The 19,793-nt window shown below is 43.1% G+C and overlaps 1 protein-coding gene across 5 annotated transcripts in view; it reads left to right on the forward strand.

The window, feature by feature from the left end:
• nos1 (nitric oxide synthase 1 (neuronal)) overlaps window positions 1-19,793 on the forward strand; it is a 194,548-nt gene that overhangs the window by 86,062 nt on the left and 88,693 nt on the right. For all 5 annotated transcript variants that reach the window (XM_061903187.1, XM_061903196.1, XM_061903206.1 and 2 more), the window contains 5 exons: window positions 4,154-4,293; window positions 10,272-10,434; window positions 14,596-14,687; window positions 15,835-15,976; window positions 16,055-16,194. In XM_061903187.1, coding sequence (XP_061759171.1) covers window positions 4,154-4,293; window positions 10,272-10,434; window positions 14,596-14,687; window positions 15,835-15,976; window positions 16,055-16,194 — 677 coding nt within the window. The remainder of the gene's footprint in view (window positions 1-4,153; window positions 4,294-10,271; window positions 10,435-14,595; window positions 14,688-15,834; window positions 15,977-16,054; window positions 16,195-19,793) is intronic.

Consider the following 19,793-nt stretch of genomic DNA (forward strand, 5'->3'; position numbering starts at 1 on the left):
TAAACTCTGATCCAATACAAGATGTCAACAATGGCCTCCAAATGGGGGAGTGATGTGTCCAACTATTGACTGAGAGCAGTTACCAGGCAACCAGAAAGACGTCCAGGAAGTTCCTGCGCGCTTTCAGCAAGCGTGCTGTTTGGTAAATGAGTGAATGTTCTCGCTCCTCTAAATAAGCCTCATCTCATGTGCGAGTGCAAAGTCGTCCCTCCCTTGAATAACATGAGGGTGTTTTATATAATGCGGTCTCTGCAAGCCTGCAGTGGAGCTTTTGGATGGAAACACCACTCAGCAAGCAGGGCGAAGCAGGTTTGTGAACCACAGTAATCATAAAATAACTGGACAAAAGTACAGTAGTAATGTGGAAAAACACAACTCAAAGACATGCTAGTTGGGTTGTCGTCCATTAAGTATTGCAGGTAATCAATCAAACAATGTTTATTTATATAGCCCTAAATCACAAGTGTCTCAAAGGGCTGCACAAGCCACAACGACATCCACATAAGGGCAAGGAAAAACTCACAACCCAGTGGGACGTCGATGAGAATGACTATGAGGAACCTTGGAGAACCCTCTAGGGGAGACCGGATGCATTGGACGTTGAGTGGGTCTTACATAACTTTGTCAAAGTCCAGTCCGTAGTGGATCTAGCATAATAGTGAGAGTCCAGTCCATAGTGGATCTAACATAATGGTGCGAGTCCAGTCCATAGTGGGGCCAGCAGGAGACCATCCCGAGCAGGCATAGCAGAAAAGAAAAGATACGGCATATTAACTGGTCTAAAAAGGGGGTCTATTTAAAGGCTAGAGTATACAAATGAGTTTTAAGATGGGACTTAAATGCTTCTACTGAGGTAGCATCTCTAACTGTTACTGGGAGGGCATTCCAGAGTACTGGAGCCCAAATAAAAAAAGCTCTAGAGCCCGCAGATTTTTTTTGGGCTCTGGGAATCACTAATAAGCCAGAGTTCTTTGAACGCAAATTTCTTGCCGTCAGCTTCCAACATCGATGACATCTATTAAACAAGACAAGAAACAAGGAAATAAACATTAGACATAGACATTATTAAATTTGGCTCAATTGAGGAGAAACGTCTGATCAGTACTCTTGTACAGTTTCCAACACGCTCTGGCGAAAGATTGTACGCCACCTCTTTATAATTGGACTTTCCCTGTTTATATAACAGTTGTTTCTAAAGGAATAAGGGGTATGTAAACATTCTCTGTGTTCGGTCACATTAACACAAAACCAAAAGCTGCCTCGGGATTGGGCTGGTCCTGGATTCAGCATGGGCAGGTCTTGGATCACAATAGATAAACTTGGTACAACAAAGACAGGCTCTTGTCCGTTCACCGGGAAGTCAGAGAACGGAAAGTTTTTTGATAATTTGCATACAATTTTTTTGACACAATCGGCAAGATAGGATGGAGCTAGACCGTGTAGTACTTTACACGTAAGTAGTAAAACCTTAAAGTCACATCTTAAGTGAACAGGAAGCCAGGGCAGGTGAGCCAGTATAGGCGTAATATGATCAAACTTTCTTCTTCATATTCTATCAGTAGCCAATTATAAAGTGCAGCGTCATAATCTGGGATAGGCTGTTGCGCTTATCCTTTACTAGCAAGCTGAGGATTTATTGCATCACACGTGCCACTACATCTGCATGCAAGCACAAGTTCGACTCCAGGTGTCGTTGAGGAGGGAGGGAGGTCAAAAGTGTCCATCCTTGAGGTGTCCTCAAGGATGTTTTCAGAACACCCTGCTCCTGTTGTTGCAGCGTCAAGGCCATTCGAGGGAGTCAATATCATAAATTAGGATTTTTGTTTTTCCGCGAGCAGACATTACAATGTTTTTTCTGTTCTAGTTGTCCATGCTGGCCCTCATATCCATTTTTCCATTTCAACCAGCTTTTCCATGATGTGATCCATCTTGCAATACAGTTTAGAAATCGCCCTTGTCTGTGATCCCACAGCTCGGCCCAAACGTTCCATTGCGACGAACAGCCTTTGGGCCCCTTGATAAAATAGGATGGAGCTAGACCGTGTAGTATTTTATACTTAAGTAGTAAAACCTTTAAAGTCACATTTTAAGTGAACAGGAAGCCAGTGCAGGTGAGCCAGTTTCGGCGTATTATGATCAAACTTTCTTCTTCATATTTTATCAGTAGCCAATAATAAAGTGCAGCGTCATAATTCGGGATAGGCTGTTGCGCTCATCCTTTAATGGCATGCTGAGGATTTATTGTGTCACACGTGCCGCCACATTTGAGGCACATCTATGGTCCTTTAAAGGGACCAGCTGGCCGCCATGAATGTCCCGATGCAGCGCCGCCGATTTCTCGCTTTTATTTTTAACACTCACTCGATCCACTTCCCGCCTTTTTTCCTCACTCTTCTCCTCTCTAATCTTCCCCCCAGCATCCCTGTCTCCCTGTTTTGATATCGTACGCGGTTATGCGGGCCATGTTTTCCTGGCTCAATTTCTTCGCTGTGTGTTTCGACCGGCCGCGACGGCCGGAGTGGGTTGGACGGCGAGGGAAAGTTTATTTTGGACACTATCGCCGGCCTTTGGAGAGCGACAGCATGTTATTTCCACGTGACGAATCCAAGTTTAGACGTGGCAGTGGGTCACTGTCAGACTTCCTTTCTGTTATCCCTGTCATCTGGCGCTCTGACTCCCCCCTCTGACGGCATGCGTAACGAGACTAAGCGACAGCTGACGTTAAAGTCAATGGAGCGGCCGCTCTGAGAAATGTTCTCTTTGCGTCTGTTCGCCTCTATTCTACGCATCGTCCCGTCAAAGCGGATTGATGCAGACCGATATGTGACTCACTGCCTCGCTCGTGTGTCAGCAGGCTCATGAAAGAGTGTAAAAGAGTCATGGTCCCTTCCAGGCCCATAGCTATTAAAATAAGTGCTCATTTGCAATTTTATCAACTGCAGAGAGGGTAAATCAATCAATCAAAATTTATTTAAATACCATATTTCCTTGAATTGCCGCCTGGGCGATAATTTAAAACCTTTTCTCACTCCGGCGTTTACCAAAGGCATGCGGTAAAGGCAAGTATGCGCAAATTATTTTAAAACCTCTTCTCACTCCGACGCTTACCAAAGGCATGCGGTAAATTTAGGCATACGCTTATAAATTTGAGTGTGATGTAAGGATACCATCATGAAAAGCACATTTAATTAAAAAAAAACGTTATTATGGTCTTACCTTTATTTATAAATGAAGTCCATGCGCAGCTCCTTCTGATCAAAAGCATCGATAACTTGTCTAGAGAAGTCTTCCTTTTCTTTCTTCAGTTTTAAAAGTCTCTCTGTCCCGATGGAGATCTTCCTTTATTACCTCCTGCTTCGATTGAAAGTCCAGTTTAGAAAACTGTTTTATTTTACATATGTAATCCTCGATGTTAAGAATGCAAGCGAGAGGAAAAAATAAACGATCGCTGCTCACTCTTGCTGCTTGTTGTCACTTCTTCTGCAGCCGAGTAGTCGCAAGAAGGATCAGTAGCGCCCTCTAACACCAGGAGGCAGGAGTCATTTAATGACTCATATTTGACACACGCAGCTAAGATATATTAATAAAACATAGCTGCTTACTGTTCTTTTTAGCATATTCAATAGCTTGGACCTTAAATCCTACTGAATAGCTCTTAATCTTCTTCCCTTTATGCGATTTCAAATGATTGAAATCACCCTCCTCCATTTTGAAAATGATGACAGGGGAAGTGTTACTCGTGACGTGACTAGTTTGACCCGGCGGAAATTCTAGACATGTGCTAATAAAAATAATATTTTGCGAAACGAGTTTGACCCGGCGGCAATGCTAAGCATGCGCTAATTATTTTGCGAAACGAGTTTGACCCGGCAGTACTTCTAGGCAGGCGCATACTATATACCTGCCGGCAATTCAAGGAAATACGGCACACAGCTAAAATAAAAAAGTACAGTGTAGGGGCAGTTACAGATACCAATGTTACTTACTTTAGGGAGCCTCGAAAAGAAGTTCAGCAGCTTTTAAGAAGAATTAACAAATAGATCCACCACGTCTGGGTTTGTCGGGGAGTAAACTTGGAGGCTGTTTGAAGACTCTTAGGCCATAATCTGCCTGTGCGCTTGCTGGCGCCACTGGTGTTGTGTTTGTCTTCCAGATCTGCAATGAGAACGTGTGCCTGGGGTCGGTGATGGTGCCCAACCTGCACGCCCGCAAGCCAGACGAGGTCCGGAGCAAAGAGGAGCTCCTTCCCCTGGCCACCGACTTCATCGACCAGTACTACACATCCATCAAAAGGCAAGACGCAGCAGAGAAATAAGAGACGTTACGTTTGAAAAACACATTTTTTATTAGGTTTGGCCAATTTTGGATTAGACTACAAGGATCGACTTTTTATCAAGTCACTGTTTCCGCCTTTCACAGATCAATGATGACCTCTGCCGAGGCAAAGGATCTTAGTTTTTCATTTGCACGGCTTTGTTTGTTTTTTATTTGACATCCCTTCAGCACTTTTTCATGTATCTATTCAAAATATTATTAAAAAAATGAATATATGACTTTATTTCTAAGATCAATCAATCATCCATCCATCTTCTTCCGTTTATCCGAGGTCGAGTCGCGGGGAAGCAGCCTGAGCAGGGATTCCCAGGCCAGCCGGGAAACGTAGTCTTCCCAACGTGTCCTGGGTCTTCCCCGTGGCCTCTTACCAGTTGGACGTGCCCGAAACACCTTTTAAGGGAAGCCTTCGGGTGGCATCCTGACCAGATGCCCGAACCACCTCATCTGGCTCTTCTCGATGTGGAGGAGCTGTGGCTTTACTTTGAGCTCCTCCCGGATGACAGAGCTTCTCACACTATCTCTAAGGGAGAGACCCGCCGCCCGGCGGAGGAAACTCATTTGGGCCGCTTGTACCTGTGATCTTGTCCTTTCGGTCATAACCCAAAGCTCACGACCACAGGTGAGGATGGGAACGTAGATCAACCGGTAAATTGAGAGCTTTGCTTTCCGGCTCAGCTCCTTCTTCACCACAACATATCATTACATTTCCACATTTCCGCATTTCTGGATAATCGAACCTGGGATTCAGGAGGAACAGTGTGGTTTTAGTCCTGGTCGTGGAACTGTGGACCAGGTCTGTACTCTCGGCAGGGTCCTTACGGGTGCATGGGAGTTTGCCCAACCAGTCTACATGTGCTTTGTGGACTTGGAGAAGGCATTCCACCGTGTCCTTCGGTAAGTCCTGTGGGGAGTGCTCAGAGAGGACGGGGTATCGGACTGTCCGATTGTGGCGGTCTGCTCTCTGTATGATCAGTGTCAGAGCTTGGTTCGCATTGCCGGCAGTAGGTCGGACACGTTTCCAGTGAGGTTTGGACTCCGCCAAGGCTGCTCTTTGTCATTTTGACAGGTCTCCAGCAGTCATCGTGCGGGTTACATGGACCATCGATGCAAGACGCATTGTAGCAGGTTTGACTGTTGTTTATCGTTTCAATAAACATGCTTTCGTTCCAGTCGATCGCGCCAATTTCTAGCACAACCTCTTTTCCTGCTCGTCTCACCGCGCCTTTCGGTGGCTGGTGGCTGCGTCTTCCGCGGGGGCTCATCTCTCTCCGGGTCGCTCTCATCGTCTTCGTTGTCCGTTGTCTGTCGTTTCCTCTCCTACTTCTGCCCCGATTGCTCCTCCTTCTCCCCTGTTATGCTGCAGGAGAAGATGCAGGGATTGAGAGCAGGTGTGTGAACTAGTCACCTGACTCAGATTGTCGCAGCGTCGCTCCAAGCGTGTTCCGCCTCTCCGCACACTCTGCCCCCTTGCCGCCATCTTGGGCAGGACCGCCTTTTGTCCTACCCTGCTGTCGGCTCCGTCTCTCCACAAGCCTCCATCGCCAAACGGAAGTCAGGCTTCAGTCCGGTTGAGCATACTGCCCCCCCCTTTTTTTTTGAAGGAGCGGGAAAAAAACTGCCCCGGCCTTCTGTCTTTTTTGTCTTTGCCTTTTTCTTTGTCTTCTCTGTCTTTGCCTTCTTTGTCTTTTTCTTTGTCTTCTCAAACTTCAATTTCTTTGACTTTTTCCTTGTCCTCTTTGACATTTTCCTTGTCCTCTTTGACTCTTTCTTTGTCCTTTTCTTGAATTTCTCCAAGTATTTCTTCTTCTTTCTCAATTTCTTTAATTTCTTTCACTTCTCCTTCATTTTCTTCATCTTCAACTTCTTCATCATCTTCCCGAATTTCTTCAATTATTCCTTCTTCTTTCTCAATTTCTTGAGTTTCTTCAACTTCTTCATCTTTATCATTTTCTTCATCATCTTCCAGAATTTCTTCAATTAAGTATTCTTCTTTCTCAGTTTTTTGAATTTCTTCGACTTCGTCTTCATTTTCAATTTATTCTTCATCATCTGGTTTGTCTTCATCATTTTCCAGAATTTCTTCCATTATTTTTTCTACTTTCTCAATTTCTTGAGTTTCTTCAACTTTGTTTTTCTCTTCAATTTCTTCTTCATCTTCATCATCTTGTTCGTTTCATCATCTTCCCGAATTTCTTCAATTATTTATTTTTCTTTCTCAATTTCTTCATCATCTTCTTCATCTTCATTATCTTCCAGAATTTCTTCAATTATTTCTTCTTCTTTCTCAATTTCTTGAGTGTCTTCATCATTTCATTAATCTTCTTCTTCCTCCTCTGATTCATCTTCTTCCTCATCATCATCTTCTTCATCTGCATAATCTTCCAGGATTTCTTCAATTATTTCTTCTTTCAAAATTTTTTGAGTGCCTTCATCATTTGATTAATCTTCTTCCTCCTCCGAATTATCTTCTTCATCATCATCATCTTCATAATCTTCCAGGATTTTTTCAATTATTTCTTCTTCTTTCTCAATTTTCTGAGTTTCTTTACCTTCTTTTCCATCTTTAACTACTTTTGCATCATTTTCTTCATCTTCCAGCATTTCTTCATTCGCAACTTATTGAGTCTCTTTGAATTTTTCAGCTGCCCACTCCACTGGTTGTGCATCTGTGTCTTCAGCAGAGGGCGCCTCATCTGCACCGCGGTCTTCACCGTCTGGCAGGGTGCCCTTATCCTCCCTTCTTTTGGCCAACAGCTCGCCCTGGTGGTCGGCGGATGCCACTGTCGCCCGTTCAGCGCCGCCTTCCAGGTGGAAGGTCTCCGCGCCGGCTTCACCGGTGTCTTCCTCGGCTTCTTTTTCGGGGGGGGCACTCGCCGCCTCCCCCCCATGTGGTCCACCAGTGCTTGCAGCATCTGGGTTTGCTGACGCTTTTCTTCAAGCAGTTTGGTGTACCTTGTGACAAGCGCCCAGATGATGTCATCGTCCTCCGCTTCCGATGGTCCTCCTCCCACTGTGAGCGCCACTCTGACAGGTCTCCAGCCGTCATTGTGCGGGTTACATGGACCATCGATGCAAGACGCATTGTAGCAGGTTTGACTCTTGATTATTGTTTCAATAAACATGCTTTCGTTCCCGTCAATCGCGTCAATTTCTAGCACGACCTCCTTTCCTGCTCGTCTCGACGCGCCTTTCGGTGGCTGGTGGCTGCGTCTTCCGAGGGGGCTCATCTCTCTCCGGGTCACTCTCGTCGTCTTCGTTGTCTGTCGTTTCCTCTCCTACTTCTGCCCCGATTGCTTCTCCTTCTCCCCTTTTATGCTGCAGGAGAAGATGCAGGGATTGAGAGCAGGTGTGTGAACTACGCACCAGACTCAGATTGTCCAAGCGTGTTCCGCCTCTCCACTCCGCTGCACACTCCGCACACTGGCCGCCATCTTGGGCAGGACCGCCGTTTGTCCTACCCTGTTGTCGGCTCGTCTGCTAAGTCTCTCCACAGTCACCCATTCTGTTCATAACTTTTATGGACCGAATTTCTAGGCGCAGTCAGGGCGTTGAGGGAATCCGGTTTGGTGGCTGCAGGATTAGGTCTCTGATTTTTGCAGATGATGTGGTCCTGATGGCTTCATCTTGCCAGGATTTTCAGCTCTGACTGGATCGGTTCGCAGCCGAGTGTGAGGCGACCGGGATGAGAATCAGCACCTCGAAATCCGAGTCCATGGTTCTCGCCCAGAAAAGGGTGGAGTGCTATGTCCGGGTTGGGGAGGAGACCCTGCCCCAAGTGGAGGAGTTCAAGTACCTAGGAGTCTTGTTCACGAGTGAAGGAATAGTGGATGTTGAGATCGACAGGCGGATCGGTGCGGCGTCTTCTTCAGTAATCATCAATCAATCAATGTTTATTTATAACGCCCTAAATCACAAGTGTCTGAAAGGCCTGCACAAGCCACAACAACATTAAATCCCACATAAATCTTTTTTTTTTACTCAATACATTTTTTAATTACTAATTTTGATTACCAATCATTTTCATAAACCTTGTAAACTAATAATTGTACTTCATTGAACATTTTTGTTCATCCAGTGCAACAGATCAGTATTTTTTTAAAATATTTTTGATTCATTATATTAAAGTGTTAATTAACTTTAATGATTGTATTTAATTGGATTTAATGTTGAACTTAAATATGATTTTGTTGATAGATTCTTATATTTCTGTTAATCCAATCAAGCTAAGAGTCCATTTCTATTTTCTTCTCTTCTCTTTTCATCTCTCGTCTCTTCTTTTCGTGACGCAACTGTTGCTTTGGCATATTTGTGTAGTACCTGAACCAAAATACCGGTACTAAAATTATTTAGATACTTTTCGTTACTTTTCAGTACTCTTCTAAATAAACGGGTCCGCAAAGAAGTTGCATTATCAGGTTTGTTTTAACAACAAATCTTAGGGTACGTTAAACATATGTTTCTCATTGCAAGTTTGTCTTTAAATAAAATGGTGAACATACAAGAAAACTCGAGTTTTATTAGTAAGTAAACAAATAACGGCTCCTAGTTTAGCTGCTGACATATGCAGTAACATATTGTGTCATTCTCCATTCTATTAATTTGTCAAAATTATTAAAGACAAGCGGTAGAAAGTGAATTATTAATCTACTTGTTCATTTATTGTAAATATCTGCTTACTTTCTCTTTTTACCATGTTCTATCTACACTTCTGTTAAAATTTAATAATAATTTATTATTCTCCTGTTTGTGGATGCTTAACATTAGTTTTGGATGATACCACAAATTCAGGTATCAATCTAATACCAAGTAATTACAGGATCATACATTGGATCAGGAACAGGCTGTTCTGAAGAACTCCCCCGAGGACTCCTCAAAGATAGACGCTTTTTACCTTCCTTTTTTTCAACAACACCCGGTGTCGAACTTGAGATCGATACCAGTCCACAAAAACATTTCAACATCTCACCCAAGTTAATTGGGCATACATGCACGCACACGCCCCTCCCCAAATCAACGCCTTCACCACTGCTTAATTCCTCTGGGGTTGTGGATGGCTGAGTAGTGCTTTAGTGCTTTATAGCGGCAGCCGGCCTCCAGCCCCCCCCCCCACCCTATCTCCACGGTTGCAAGTTGATGTGATTACATGTACCATGTTTAAGTGTGCCATGCTAGGTGATGTTTTTTCCTCGGACTCAGAGACCTCCTGAGGGTCCAGCCTTAGACTAATATTTTTTTTACTCTTCCCCCTTTCCCAATGTCACCTTTTTCTCACCTTTTAAGGAGCACCGTAAGTGGCTGATCCGTTGGCGGTCCCGTCTTGTCCCCTTGTAACGAATGTCTGCTCTTAGTGGGACTGTGCCGAAAATGTAATTTCAGTTCTTATGTGTCATGTACATGTTAAGAATGGACAAAATAAAGCTGCTGTCTGTTCATATTCAAAGTCCTCATGTATCCATGAACATATTTCCCGAGTTTATAAACATAACAAAAATGTTGAAACAACAAAAGAAGATGTGATGCCAAAAAATATCGACGTAATCATTGTAGTGTTGACTAGATACACTCCTGTACTTTGTATCATTACAGTGGATGTCAGGTGTAGAGCCACCTTTTACATTATTAAGGACAAGTGATGAAAAATGAATTATTAATCGTCTTGTTCATTTACTGTTAATATCTGCTTGCTTTCTCTTTTTAACATGTTATATCTACACTTCAGTTAAAATGTAATGACTTATTATTCTGTTGTTTGATACTTTACATTAGTTTTGGACAATACCACAAATTTGGTACTGATATTTTTCAGAGGAGGTATAGTACAGAATATGATTCTTTAGCATGGCGGTACTATACCACTACTGGTGTACCGTACAACCCTGTGCTGGAATATTAGCTGCAGTATCTAAAATAACGTAGGTTGATGTGTCGGACTGCAGGTATGGCTCCAAGGCCCACACGGACCGGTTGGAGGAGGTCACCAAGGAGATCGAGGCCTCGGGAACGTACGTGCTCAAAGACACGGAGCTAATATACGGAGCCAAGCACGCATGGAGGAACGCTGCCCGTTGTGTTGGGAGGATCCAATGGTCCAAATTACAGGTGCTGACCAGTACGATATCACTCCACAGTGCCTGTAATTAGCGATGATGTTCATTAAGAAATGATTGATTTCGATGGCATTTTCGAATCCTCTTATTGAACCGAATCTGATCGAATCCAAATAGGTTGTTGTAGATGGAAAAACAACACACAATACTTGGTTTGACAGACGCTCACTTTTATTTTTTAAGAATAAAATTGAATAAATAAATAAATAAATACTGACTGTTAGTGCCCCGGGCAGTACGGTTGAACAGGGGTAAGTGCATGTGCCTCACAATACGCAGGTCCTGAGTAGTCCTGGGTTCAATCCCGGACTCGGGATCTTTCTGTGTGGAGTTTGCATGTTCTTCCCGTGACTGCGTGGGTTCCCTCCTGGTACTCAGGCTTCCTACCACCGCCAAAAACATGCACCTGGGGATAGGCTCCTCTCACCTCCAAAGACATGCACTTGGCGATAGGTGAATTGGCAACACTAAATTGGCCCTAATGTGTTAAGGCGGCCGCCTTAACAACAAAGAGCTGCCGCCTAAGCTAATGTCTTAACAAGCTGCTCCGCTTAGTTCTGCCTCTGTCAGTACATCTCTGCAGCACCCAGCATTGTCCCACCCACGCGACCATCTGATTGGTTACACGCAGAGCGGCAAAAGCGAATCACAGTGCGTATTCAGATCACAAGGAGTCAGTGCTCCAGCGTCGTGATGAGCAGAAAGGTGTTTAGCAGGTAAACATAAGGCAGCAGACTCTCCCCAAATTATAATAAACACCTCTCAGTCAACTACTAGTAACATCACAATAAAGTTAAAGTACCGATGATTGTCACACACACACTAGGTGTGGCGAAATTTGTCCTCTGCATTTGACCCATCACCCTTGATCACCCTCTGGGACGTGAGCGGAGCAGTGGGCGGCAGCGGTGCCGCGCCCGGGAATCATTTGTGGTGATTTAACCCGCCATTCCAACCCTTGATGCTGAGTTCCAAGCAGGGAGGTAATGGGTCCCATTTTTATAGTCTTTGGTATGAGCCCATTGACGTTGTAGAACAGGCCTGGGCAATTATTTTTACCCGAGTGCCACATTTAGAGAAAGAAATTGTCTCTGGTGGCCGGTATACCTATTTTTTAGGAACGCTAATACAAAACCTCACAATAATGTCTGATTGAATGCTAAAAACGTTATGACAGACCGCCTTAAAAACATAAGGGAATTTAAATGTTTCTATGAAGGATAAAACACTGAATATTGACAAAATATAAACGTCACACCCCCTTTCGATCGACACATTTTACAATCAGGTGAAACGCAACAAAAATGATCCATTTTAATAGCTACGGCAATACTAAATAGCATATAGCAGTTAGCACTCCATGACCCAGAATGCACTTCTGCCATGACCCTTCCCCGCAGTATTCTTATTGGTTGACATGTGTGTGTGACGATTGCTGACATTTTCTTCGTCTCTTACGTGAATGAGATAAATAATATTATTTGATATTTTACGGTAATGTAAAATAATGAAAAGCGCTATACAAGTACAACCCATTTATTTATTTATTTATTTAATAATTTCACACATGAGTCGCTCCGGAGTGTAAGTCGCACCAAACTATGAAAAACCATGCAATTTATAATCCGAAAAATACGTTATTTTTCATCTTCAGAATGGATGAGCTACGTCATTTCCTGTGACGTGCCACAGGACATTTCCCGTGACACGGGATTCGTTCCCAGGGATTCGAATAAAGAACCAAATATTTTTCTTTACTATAGTGGCTTCGATAACGGGAAGCGTTTCTCAAAAAGGGATTCAAATTAGGGTCTTTTTTTAATATCTCGATATTTTTAGGCCATATAACGATACACAATATATTTTTGGATATTTTGCCTTAGCCTTGAATGAACACTTGATGCATATAATCACAGCAGTATGATGATTCTATGTGTCTACTTTAAAACATTATTCTTCATACTGCATTAATATATGCTACTTTTAAACTGTCATGCAGAGAGAGAAATCTCAACTAAGTCAATTGACCAAAAGTGAATTTATTAAACAGTTATTAAGCAGTGGCACAAACATTCATGTCATTTCCAAAACAGAAAGTGCAAGATTGTCAGATACATTTTAAAACAAGCTATGAGTGCACTTTTGTGCATGATGTCACTACGATGACATATCAAAACAACACTAAATTAAAGTGCACTTTTTGTACAGAATGCCACTACAATAGTTTAAAACTAATAAAGTGCAGTTTTGTGCATGATGTCACATGAGATATTTCAATAACTGTCAAATAAAAATGAGCTGTATAATAGGAAATCAAATGGCTATGTGGTAGGTTCCTGCTGACTTTTTCTCCTTATGTTGTTGACTATTTTATTCATACGGTGTTGATGTGGAAATGGTTGCCTCGGCATTTTGTTGGTGTGGCATCGAACGGAGATGTTGACATGCGGAGTTTCAAGCACTCCTTATTCTCTAGCGGGTTTATTTTCAAATGATACTACACATTAGCCGTATTGCTACTTTTGGTAGCAATGCTTTTGCCCCACCCTTGACAAATTACGGTCGTCTGTTTGACATCTTCCCACTTGAAGCCAAACCACCTCCAGACAACGGACCCCCTGCTGTTTTTCTCTGGAATTAATTGTTCCTTCATTTGTTACCAGATTGGCACCTCGTACTACCAACGTTACCCGTGTCGCTACCTCTCTGCTCCACGAGGGCGTATACGTATGTGACGTATGACGTAACGTGTGTAAGAAGGTGCGCTTGTTTTACGTCTCTGTGAGACGGCGAGACAAGAAAGAGTGAGAAGAGCCTGTTGTGTAATGCCAGCAGCTAAAAACAACTGCGTGTGTACGTATACTCCAATATCACCATACAGTCATTTTCTATATCGCACAGAGACATCGAGTATATCGATATATCGCCCAGCGCTAATTCGAATCCACAGAATCGGTTCTTTTCTTTTTGAACAATGGGTAAAACCGGTTTCTGACAGAGGTGGGTAGTAACGCGCTACATTTACTCTGTTACATCTCCTTGAGTAACTTTTGGGATAAATTGTACTTCTAAGAGTAGTTTTAATGCAACATACTTTTACTTTTACTTGAGTATATTTATAGAGAAGAAATTCTACTTTTACTCCGCTCCATTTGTCTACATTCAGCTCGCTACTCGCAACTGATTTTTATCGATCTGTTAATGCACGCTTTGTTTGTTTTGGTTTGTCTGACAGACCTTCAAAGTAGGATCTATCACATGCCTGCGTTTCACCAATCAAATGCAGTCACTGGGGACGTTTGACTCCCTTTCACCAATCAAACAGAGCCAGGCAGTCACATGATTAGCTGCACACTTTTTTTCTTTTTTTTATAAACCTTTATTTATAAATTTCAACATTTACAAACAGTTGAAAATAATATTCAAAGCAAGTACAAAAATTGTAAAAAAAAACAGTATAAAAACCGTACAAAACAGTGCCAGGGGGTTGTAAATTAGAAGTAACTAAAATAGAATGCAAAAAAAATATACATATAAAATCAACAGAGTGCAAAGCCGTAGGCTCACTCAATCTCAGTAAATAACTTAAATTTGGAATACGGCATCTTTATTTTCACAGCTTTTTGGTTGTTAGAGGTAGAAAGTGTTTTAATGTAGAGTTCAACGTCTTTTTAAAGGCACAAAAAACAGGTTGGGTATTGAGAAACTTACATTTATGAATATAAAACTTAGCCAATAGTCTAATGAGGTTGCAAAGGTAAAATTTGTTTTCAATTTTGTTTTCAATACAGTGTAACACCAAATATATATTATTTAATATATATTATTGTTTTAGTTGCTTAAGAGATATTCCTGGCTCTGAATTTGTTCACTGCTATTTTTATGTTTTTGTGCATTATTTGTTGCCATCATCATTAAACAAACAGGTTACTCATCAGTTACTCAGTACTTGAGTAGTTTTTTCACAACATTTTACTTTTACTCAAGTAAATATTTGGGTGACTACTCCTTACTTTTACTTGAGTAATACATCTCTAAAGTAACAGTACTCTTACTTGAGTACAATTTCTGGCTACTCTACCCAGCTCTGGTTTCTGAACATCATCTCTACTTGTAACGCCGTTTTAAAACGAGGCTGTCGTGATCATTACAGGTTTTTGATGCCAGGGATTGCACAACAGCTCACGGAATGTACAACTACATCTGTAACCACATCAAGTACGCCACCAACAAGGGCAACCTGAGGTAAGAACGTCTTCATCTTCCACACATCCGCCCTCGCCCCCACCCAGACTTGACCCACCAGCCTCATCTGTCAACCGCTTGCTCGTCGCCGCCCCACACCACCTACGACTCTAAGCAGCAGTTTGCTGGGCAAGGAGAAGGAAAAAAAGAAGTCGCTCTTCGTCTGCAGAGTCCTAATCGCTTGCGACGCTTCATCTCGACTTGTCGCAGTGACGACTTTCAGACTTATCAGTGAGCGCCTCCTGACCTCCAGGAGGACATATTATTAGGATAAACAGCAGCTGATCTTCATTTGTAGCACCAACATAACAAATTGCAACTTTGTTATCATTAATGTATCGTGCTGCTTGTTGTCCAAGGACACAAACATCTAATCTCCGGACATAATCCCTGTTAACGTTTCCATAACAATATGTTTGCAACTCTTTTTGCTTGCAATCTACAAACCCCACTTCCATATGAGTTGGGAAATTGTGTTAGATGTAGATATAAACAAAATACAATGATTTGCAAATCCTTTTCAACCCATATTCAATTGCATGCACTACAAAGACAAGATATTTGATGTTCAAACTGATCAACTTTATTTATTTTTTTGCAAATAATAATTAACTTAGAATTTCATGGCTGCAACACGTGCCAAAGTAGTTGGGAAAGGACATGTTCACCACTGTGTTACATCACCTTTTCTTTTAACAACACTCAATAAACATTTGGAAACTGAGGAAACTAATTGTTGAAGCTTTGAAAGTGGAATTCTTTCCCATTCTTGTTTTATGTAGCGCTTCAGTCGTTCAACAGTCCGGGATCTCCGCTGTCGTATTTTACGCTTCATACAGGATCTGGATCGGCATTTTCCTATGCTTTGCCGATATGCATATTTTGGCAAATATCTGTGGCCAATCCGATCCAAATACCGGATCGGGACAACCCTAGTCTGCAGTAGGATATCGGCATTACATCTGTTTTAGTGGTATTAACAATCATTTAATCAGACTTGCTGATACCTGCAGAAACCCTGTCGGTGTTATTCAAAACCCAGTGGCAGGCAGCCATTATAAATGGGAATAGATTGTGAATTGCTGTTGTTCTCATTAAGTTGATTGGCTACCGTTTCTGCAATTTGAATTCCCTTTCTGTTTCTCAGGTCAGCCATTACCATATTCCCCCAAAGGACGGACGGTAAGCACGACTTCCGCGTGTGGAACTCTCAGCTGATCCGTTACGCCGGCTACAAGCAGCCCGACGGAAACATCCTGGGAGACCCCGCCAATGTTGAATTCACGGAGGTGGGCATGGGGGGGGAGCGGAAGACGGACGGGATGGTTTGATGTACACGCCGCTTACTTGTGGCCTCTGCTGGTTAGATCTGCATGCAGCTGGGATGGAAGGCTCCCAAGGGCCGCTTTGACCACCTGCCCCTCCTGCTGCAAGCTAACGGCAATGACCCCGAGCTCTTTGAGCTCCCTGAGGACCTCATACTGGAGGTGCCCATCACACACCCCAAGTGAGTCTCTGCACATTTCCTTCAACAGACCTAACAGTCACTGTTCTGCGTTGTGTCTACGGAGTGAGGCGCGCACAGGAGTTGAGTCGCGGAGGATTTATTCACTGTTTTTTGTATAGAAACCAAAAGAACAGGGCGTCACAGACAGTCCACGGTACACAGGATTTCTCTCCACAGCTTCGAGTGTCAGTGGCCACTCTCACTCATGAATTCAATTATTTATGCTTACAATTGGAAATAATCCATCCATTTTTCTACCGCTTATCCCTTTTTGGGTTCGCGGGGAATGAAGGAGCCTATCTCAGCTGCATTCGGGCGGAAGGCAGGTACACCCTGGACAAGTGCCACCTCATCGCAGGGCCAACACAGATAGATAGACCACATTCACACTCACATTCACACACTAGGGACCATTTAGTGTTGCCAATCAACCTATCCCCAGGTGCATGTCTTTGGAGGTGGGAGGAGCCTATCCCCAGGTGCATGTCTTTGGAGGTGGGAGGAAGCCGGAGTACCCGGAGGGAACCCATGCAGTCACAGGGAGAACATGCAAACTCCACAGGGAAAGATCCCGAGCCCGGGATTGAACCCAGTACTACTCAGGACCTTCGTATTGTGAGGCACATGCACTAACCCCTGTTTCACCGTGCTGCCTGTGGAAATAATGATGATAGTAAATAAAATAATAATACTGTATTTTCCGCACTATAAGGCGCACCGGATTATAAGGCGCACCTTCAATGAATGGCCTATTTTCAATCAATCAATCAATCAATGTTTATTTATATAGCCCTAAATCACAAGTGTCTCAAAGGGCTGGACTAGCCATACCGACATCTGCGATTCAGCGCCCCCATAAGGGCAAAGAAAAACTCACAACCCAGTGGGACGTCGATGAGAATGACTATGAGAAACCTTGGAGAGGACTGCAGATGTGGGTAATTCCCCCCCCCCCTGGGGAAGACACTGGACGCTGAGAGGGTCTGACATATTGTGAAAGTCCAGTCCATAGTGGATCTACCTTAATAGTGAGAGTCCAAACCATCGTGGATCTAACTCAATAGTGAGAGTCCAGTCCATAGTGGATTTAACATAATAGTGAGAGTCCAGTCCATAGTGGATTTAACATAATAGTGAAAGTTCAGTCCATAATGGATCTAACATAATAGTGAAAGTTCAGTCCATAGTGGATCTAACATAATAGTGAGAGTCCAGTCCATAGTGGATCTAACATAATAGTGAGAGTCCAGTCCATAGTGGATCTAACATAATAGTGAGAATCCAGTCCATAGTGGATCCAACATAATAGTGAGAGTCCAGTCCATAGTGGATCTAACATAGTAGTGAGAGTACAGTCCATAGTGGATCTAACATACTAGTGAGAGTCCAGTCCATAGTGGATTTAACATAATAGTGAGAGTCCAGTCAATAGTGGATCTAACATAAAAGTGACAGTATGTCTCCCGGCTGGCCTGGGAACGCCTCGGGATCCCCCGGGAAGAGCTAGACAAAGTGGCTGGGGAGAGGGAAGTCTGGGCTTCCCTGCTTAAGCTGCTACCCCCGCGACCCGACCTCGGATAAGCGGAAGAAGACGGATGGATAGATGGAGTCCAGTCCATAGAGTCCAGTCCATAGTGGATCTAACATAATAGTGAAAGTCCAGTAAATAGTGGATCCAACATAATAATGAGAGTCCAGTCCATAGTGAATCTTACATAATAGTGAGAGTCCAGTCCATAGTGGATCTAACATAATAGTGAGAGTCCAGTCCATAGTGGATTTAACATAAAAGTGTGAGAGTTCAGTCCATAGTGGATCTAACATAATAGTGAAAGTTCAGTCCATAGTGGATCTAACATAATAGTGAGAGTCCAGTCCATAGTGGATCCAACATAATAGTGAGAGTCCAGTCCATAGTGGATCTAACATAATAGTGAGAATCCAGTCCATAGTGGATCCAACATAATAGTGAGAGTCCAGTCCATAGTGGATCTAACATAGTAGTGAGAGTACAGTCCATAGTGGATCTAACATACTAGTGAGAGTCCAGTCCATAGTGGATTTAACATAATAGTGAGAGTCCAGTCAATAGTGGATCTAACATAAAAGTGACAGTATGTCTCCCGGCTGGCCTGGGAACGCCTCGGGATCCCCCGGGAAGAGCTAGACGAAGTGGCTGGGGAGAGGGAAGTCTGGGCTTCCCTGCTTAAGCTGCTACCCCCGCGACCCGACCTCGGATAAGCGGAAGAAGACGGATGGATAGATGGAGTCCAGTCCATAGAGTCCAGTCCATAGTGGATCTAACATAATAGTGAAAGTCCAGTAAATAGTGGATCCAACATAATAATGAGAGTCCAGTCCATAGTGAATCTTACATAATAGTGAGAGTCCAGTCCATAGTGGATCTAACATAATAGTGAGAGTCCAGTCCATAGTGGATTTAACATAAAAGTGTGAGAGTCCAGTCCATAGTGGATCTAACAGAATAGTGTGAGAGTCCAGTCCATAGTGGATTTAACATAATAGTGAGAGTCCAGTCCATAGTGGATCTAACATAATAGTGTGAGAGTCCAGTCCATAGTGGATCCAACATAATGATGAGAGTCCAGTCCATAGTGGATCTAACATAATAGTGAAAGTCCAGTCCATAGTGGATCTAACATATTAGTGAGAGTCAAGTCCATAGTGGATCTAACATACGAGTGAGAGTATGTCTCCCGGCTGGCCTGGAACCGCCTCGGGATCCCCTGGGAAGAGCTAGACGAAGTGGTTGGGGAGAGGGAAGTCTGGGCTTCCCTGCTTAGGCTGCTACCCCCGCGACCCGACCTCGGATAAGCTGAAGAAGATGGATGGATGGATGGATGGAGTCCAGTCCATAGTGGATCTAACATAATAGTGTGAGAGTCTAGTCCATAGTGGATCTAACATAATATTGTGAAAGTCCAGTCCATAGTGGATTTAACATAATAGTGTGAGCGTCCAGTCCATAGTGGATCTAACATAATAGTGTGAGAGTCCAGTCCATAGTTGATCTAACATAATAGTGGGAGTCTAGTCCATAGTGGATCTAACATAATAGTGAGAGTCCAGTCCATAGTGGATCTAACATAATAGTGAGAGTCCACTCCATAGTGGATTTAACATAATAGTGATAGTCCAGTCCATAGTCGATATAACATAATAGTGAGAGTCCAGTCCATAGTGGATTTAACATAATAGTAAGAGTCCAGTCCATAGTGGATTTAACATAATAGTGAGAGTCCACTCCATAGTGGATTTAACATAATAGTGATAGTCCAGTCCATAGTGGATATAACATAAGAGTGAGCGTCCAGTCCATAGTGGATTTAACATAATAGTAAGAGTCCAGTCCATAGTGGATTTAACATAATAGTGTGAGAGTCCCGTCCATAGTGGATCTAACATAATAGTGTGAGAGTCCAGTCCATAGTGGATCTAACATAATATTGCGAAAGTCCAGTCCATAGAGGATCTAACATAATAGTGTGAGAGTTCAGTTCATATTGGATCCAACATAATAGTGTGAGAGTCCAGTCCATAGTGGATCTGAAATAATAGTGAGAGTCCAGTTCATAGTG

Source organism: Nerophis ophidion, linkage group LG01, assembly GCF_033978795.1.
Source record: "Nerophis ophidion isolate RoL-2023_Sa linkage group LG01, RoL_Noph_v1.0, whole genome shotgun sequence".
NCBI lineage: Eukaryota > Metazoa > Chordata > Actinopteri > Syngnathiformes > Syngnathidae > Nerophis > Nerophis ophidion.